Source organism: Nicotiana tabacum, chromosome 12, assembly GCF_000715075.1.
Source record: "Nicotiana tabacum cultivar K326 chromosome 12, ASM71507v2, whole genome shotgun sequence".
NCBI lineage: Eukaryota > Viridiplantae > Streptophyta > Magnoliopsida > Solanales > Solanaceae > Nicotiana > Nicotiana tabacum.
Window position 1 is genome coordinate 13,767,355 of NC_134091.1, and position 6,575 is coordinate 13,773,929.

Here is a 6,575-nt window from a genome sequence, read left to right on the forward strand (position 1 = left end):
AATCATTCACCACTAAAACTTGATAGGCCCCAAATTTTACTGTGAAGATTGGCCCATTTCTGTCTGCCATGAGGCCCAAAATTTTGTGAGGCAGCTGAGACCCACTGAAAAGGTGTAGATGGCCGATGAGAGGCCACGAACCAGCAACTTTAGGTGGTGTTCTGCTGCTAATATTGCTTTTGCTACTGATTCCTAAAGAGTAAAGGCATGTAAATGAAGTAGAGAAAACTAAACGTTATAGCACAGGGTAATGGCAAGAGAGAAATCCATTGCGTTGGATATGAGAGGAAGAACTCTTAACTAAATGACTAACTAGTTATGGAGGGGATTGTTCTTATATAGACTAAAAATTATGGTAGATTTCACAGTCCACGTCAGAGTGAAACTAAGGTTATTAAGCTATTGAAACATGTTGTAATGGATCCAATATCCACGACCAAATACAGAAATAACAGATTGATAATTATAGTAACTGTATTCTTTCTTTTCCAGTAATTCCTTGACATTGACACTTGTACCTCAACCTGGGTCCCAATTGTAGTCTAATAACCTCTCATTGGGCTGGTTAATACGACTCATGAGTAACACATTCCCAAGCCCAATCCATTCGGTTTTGTCTACCTTGTTATGTCATAGCACATGTGACTTTAGCATCGCGGTATAACAATTGGCAGAAAACTTACATTGACTTTTGATGTATCAACTAATCAAAATGTTTTGTTAAAAATTATAGCGATGTAGTTACGCTAGAGAGAAAATGAGAGCAACGTCGTCAGACAGAAACTTTTGAAAAATACTTCAGAAGCTAATAAGCATATATATCCTTTCGAGCTGAACGGATCCAAAGTAAAATTGGGAGGGTAAAGTATACCTTTGGTCAGAGTTACAACTTGAAATTTCCAGTGCAGGACTCTAAAAAATTGAATGTCATCTGTAACATGATGTGAAGACTTGTACAATTACACATGTAATGTATGACGTTTGAAGTCTTCTTATTATTTTCACATCAATATTACGAACTAAGCATTTCATTCGTAAAGATTGGGAGCCAAGCGCGGAGCGAGGAGAACTTGGAGAGGAGAAGCTTTAAGGATTGTCAATCCAAAGCTCTCACTCATATCAATTGGTTCATCCGAAGGCCTTTTAAGTTCAAACCCCTGCAACAAACCAGCTAATACAAAGGGCACAGCTTGAAGGGCAAAAGAAATTCCAGGGCACATTCTTCTTCCACTACCAAATGGTATCAACTCAAAGTGATTTCCTCTCACATCGACATCCTTATGTGTCGTCAAGAACCTCTCTGGCTTAAACTCATCAGGATTTGGCCATAAATCTGGATCACAATGAATCTTCCAAATGTTCACTAACAAGCGAGTGCCTTTTGGTATATCATAGCCACTAATAGTGCAATCCTCCATCGACTCGTGTGGTACAGAGAGCGGTGCAGCTGAATATAAACGCAATGCTTCTTTAACAATAGCTTGAAGATAGACTAAGTTCTTGATATCTGAATCTTGTACACATCTGTTCTTCCCAACGTGAGCATCCAATTCATCTTGGGCCTTTTTTAGTGCTTGGTAGTTGTTTAGTAGTAAAGATAAAGTCTATGTTAGAGTTACGATCGTGGTGTCTGTACCTGCCGCTAGCAGAGCCTACCAACCCAAACTCAACAATTTCAGCAATAAGCTACACATTTGAGCACAACAAGGGACTACAATAGAATATTAATGACAAATTTATAGATGTTCTTTTCGTAGTCAGAAGACAATGAATTGATGATTAATGAAAAACGATTTTGATTTTATACACTAACAATGAAAACAAAAGTTTTATGCTGTTGATACAAGGAAAATGGTTAAATTTGTCAATGTACTTTCCGAAATTGCTCAATTATGTCCTCTGTTGCACTTTTGACTAAGAGGCTATTTGGATTGGCTTATTTTACGTGCTTATTCGTTTTTAAGCACTTTCCTAGTTTTTGAGGTGTTTGACAATGATAAAAAGTGCATAAAATCACTTAGTTTTAGGCATTAAAAATACAAAAATAAGCCAAAAGCCAAAAGTTATGGTATTACCAACTCATGACTTTTGACTTTTAGCCTATAAGTTAATCCAAACACCTCTTACCCCATTAGGAATAAGACTCACTGTTGCTCTTGACCTTTGGTTCATATTCAAAATGGTTCATATTCAAAAGTTGAGAGGTAAATTTAAACTCTTTTTATCAAAGAATTTGAACAAGTGAACTCCACCAACGCAAGCAAATACTCCCTCCGTTCCAATTTATGTAAATCCTGACTGGGCACAAAGTTTAAGAAGAGAGAAAATACTTTTGAACTTGTGGTATAAAATGAGGCACATAAATTTTGTGTGACTATAAATCATTGCATAAAAGTAAATTATTTTCAAATAAGGAAATGAGTCATTATTTTTAGCACGGATTAACATGAAAATAGATTCACATAAATTAAAACGGAGCGAGTACATGATAATTTGCTACCGACATGGTTATAATTAGACCAAAAGTCTGACATAGGGCAGGCTTGAACAATTCCGAAAAGTACACGAACGAATTTGGACATTTTCCCCTTGCTATAATTTAAACCGATTTTAGCATATTTCTTTAATTCTTAGTCAAGTCATATACTCATAGCTGGTTAGAAGTGGTTTTAAGAGGGTAATTAAGAAACGTACCATACATGTAGCTTTGATAGAGGTATCAGCATCAAATCCAGGCAAATCTCTGTTTTCACAAATGGACAACATTACATCCATAAAATCTTCTTCCTCTCCAGATTTAATCCCTTTAGAATCCCTCCTCCTTTTATGTTCTCCTAACCATTCTTCAACAACAGAGTCGATTTCTTTAGCAACTTCTTTCATTGCCTTCTCATGACCTCCTATATCTAGCCACCTTAAATAAGGTAAAAAATCAGCAACAACAGTAGCCCCCATCAATTCAAAAAATCTTCTTATTGCTTTGTGAGCTTTATTTATTCCTTCTCCTTCAGTACATTCTTTTCCAAATAACATCTTCACCATTGTGTTCATAATTACATTCCCTAACCATTCCTTCATTTCCATTTTCACTGCACCGTTTAAACTACTACTCTTGTTCTTCAACCAAAATTCATAAGACTCTTTAATAGCTGATTTTACTTCAAATTCTCTTATGTGTTTGAGCACCTCAATTCGCCGAGTGGACAGAAATTCAATAGTTGCTATTTTCCTTATCTCTCGCCAATAAGGTCCGTAGGGAGCAACCCCAAACATGGCATGGTTGTAGCCTATGATCTCTGAAGCCAAGGATTTGGGCCGATTTGCAAGGGCCAAATCGTTGGTTGTGAAACATTCTTTTGCTATTTTGGGATCACTAACCACAACAGCTTTGTATACTCCAAGCTTCAACCCGAAAATTGGCCCATATTTTTCTGCCATTCGAGCTAAGACTTTGTGAGGTAACTGATCAGATTCAGATCCACTGAGAAGGTGGAGATGGCCAATGATAGGCCATGCTCCGGCAGCTTCAGGTACCCTTTTCCTCTGCCCATTGTTTCTTTTGGTTGAGAGAAATTGGTTGTAAATAAGGAAGAGGAAAACTAAGGAGCTAGCTAGTGTAATGGCAATTAAGACGAAATCCATGGCTAACTATATATTTTGCGTATGTAACCTGTTATAATCTTTATATTCAAAAGTATACTCCAAAAAAGGAACGGTGGTGGAGTTTATTATATTTATAGATGGATGAGAATAAACAGTAAATTCAAATATATCACGTTATCTTCAATTCAAGATTATAATATTAGAAGCTGAAATTGCTAAATTAAACTCCTCTAAGTTTGTTGTATATATACTGCCATTAAATAATACATAAAACATTAGGAAACCAATGAAAGGACAATGGCGGTTGTTTTAAGTTAAACTATCTGATATTCTAATCCAAATTTACTGTCCAAATAATTTACTTTTGCGCGTAGGGCTCATCTAAGGAGGAATCACTCCTAATTACTAGTAAATTATCTTCTAATCTCAGATCTCAAAGTTGGAAATTTTTAATTAAGAGTGAATGAATTTTATTTATCATGTGCTACTTGTAAATGAGAGAGCTTATGCCAAAAATTGCCAAGGAAGAATTGTCCCCAGTCGCTCACAATTGAATGTTGCATTATATGCGATGAACATATCAGTTATTGCCAATGTAAATATTTTTCTTTACCTTTTAAAATATTGTGTGTAAATAGAATGATAGTCAGTTTTTTTGGGTGATCGAGAATGTTACGTAACATTGACCACCACGTCTGACTATTGTGTTTGATCTGTCATAGTCAGAGGCGAATTTAAAATATTTAGTGCATTACAAAATAAAAGAGACAAAAAAAATATTAAGTGAGAATTGATTCTTATTTTTTAAAATATATAATTAAGTATTAAATTAAGTGAACGATTCAATATTTATAAAGCATAAATATCAATATATAATATTAAATTAATTCTAAAAAATACATATTTCACTGAAGGTCCATACATTCACTTACCCCTAGTTTAGCCTATAGATCCGCCCCTAGACTCATAGTCACGTCCCATATCGTAAGTGTTGAAAGTTTGATGTTTTCGAGGAAAAGATGTATTGATCCTATTCCATTCTGGCAGGATTGCGGTCTAGCTAGCATACACCTCTATAAGAAAACAATATTCAATTAATTAACAAATGACAAAATTGCATTGGAAATGCAAACAGTGGTGGCCCGTGGTTGATAGTGAAAGATAACAAAAACAAATGCCATACGTTATCGAATTGGTAAACTCTATTATACATCAATCTGTGGAAGTGTTGATAGATGAAAACATTTGATTATTTAAGGTGTCGGCGATTTCAGTTTTATGGGTTATAAATTTTGAAACGATCGTGTCAAATACTAATAATTAAATTAATAAATTTTTTAATATAAATATACTGTTTGAGCAAAAACTATTGAATTCGATCGAACTCGTAGCTAAGCTTTTAGCTCCGCACCTGATTATCTATCTCTAGCATCTTAATCAATGCTGGCAAAATAAGCCCATATTTTATCAACCCGCCTATATTTTGGTGGGTTGAATGAGTGATATTTGAGTTGGATAAAATTTGGGCTTCAACTCATATTTAACCCGTGAAAATTAGGTATCTATAGGTAAAATTAACCTAAGAGTGGTCACCCAACTTATAAAAATATCCTACAAAAGTCACTTTTTTATATTTATTTAGGACAATAAATTTACTCAACTATTACTTTTTCACTCATAAAGTAAAGAGCACTTATTTGGCATGACATAACATACCATGTCATATTATAAAAATATTTTTTAATGATAAAACTCATTTATTCCATGTCCCTTATATCCATTTAACTAATCTACCAAATAAGAATGGGTCTATATTAAATAACAAAATTTAAATTTATAACTAAGTAATTCTTGTTAAAAAGATCGAAGTAACAAAGACTAATTTTTTGACCCATTTTCAAGTTATTAAATTATTTTTATTTTAATCTCAGAAATATCCGTGAGGTAATTAAATAACTGAGTTTGCTCCTATTGTATTTTTATACGGGTAAAATCGGAGGCAAAGTTTTTTCCGATTCTTCGATGAAGGAACAAAGGGTAAACACGACTTGAAGTGATTATAATCGAGGCCAGGAGCCCCTCGTATCGAAACCCGGGAGGAATGAACGATGTACCTGAGATCGGACAAGGTGAAATGACGGACCCGGGCCAAGTATAGCTTCTGGACCTCGGGGTACGCGGTGAACAGTTATGCATGACGAGCAGGAGGCTGAAATATTCGCCCTCAGCCGGATATTACGGCGCGAATCCCGTTCAGTATCAACTGAAGATCAATATTTACCGAAAAAAGAAGATTTTTACCTTTTTTAGACTTGCACTAGGACTGAAATTCTCCTACTATATAAAAGGAAAGGCTTTCTCTATTTTGACACATTGTAACACGCAAATCAAAGCTTTAAAAGTTTATTTTTGTCTTCTAGCTATTGTTCAAGGCATTATTCATTTGTTCTTTTCTTTGCTCGCAACCGAGCTTCTATCGAAGGTCCAATCGAGGAAGAATTCCACTGTTCAATCTAAGATCAGGCTTGGTCATTACATTGTAATTGGTTTGACAATTTATTTTGTCTTTAACTCATTTACCTGTTGTTCTTAATCATTCGTATTATACTAAACCACGTATCTTTTAAACCGCGTACAAATTTAATTGTTACTCATTTTTTGGATAAACAATTTAGCACCCAATGTGGGGCTAAGGATAATAGTGGTGATTTGATATGAATCTCCATAACACACCCTACTTTATGCTTTTTCTTTGAAATTTTGATTCCAGGCTAGCCTAAGGATATCAAACTCTTAGTCTACTCACGGCGAGAATAATAACGTGATGCCTAGTAATGATGTGCTTCCTATTGATCCCAATAGTGTCCTAGCCGCCGACCCGATCGATGCTAACTCGCAGGTGGCCATCAATATCAATTTACCAATTGATCCCGAAAACAGTATATGTGGGGGACTCCGACCAGCGGCTCGCG

At 35.2% G+C, this 6,575-nt stretch overlaps 1 protein-coding gene across 1 annotated transcript; it reads right to left on the reverse strand.

Moving 5' to 3' along the window:
• Positions 1 to 758: 758 nt before the first annotated feature.
• LOC107810049 (cytochrome P450 CYP82D47) lies at positions 759 to 6,013 on the reverse strand. The gene is given in 2 exon segments (XM_016634781.2): positions 759 to 1,652; positions 2,695 to 6,013. Coding segments are annotated over 2 exon segments (1,572 nt in total). The 5' UTR covers positions 3,643 to 6,013; the 3' UTR covers positions 759 to 1,028.
• Positions 6,014 to 6,575: the final 562 nt, after the last annotated feature.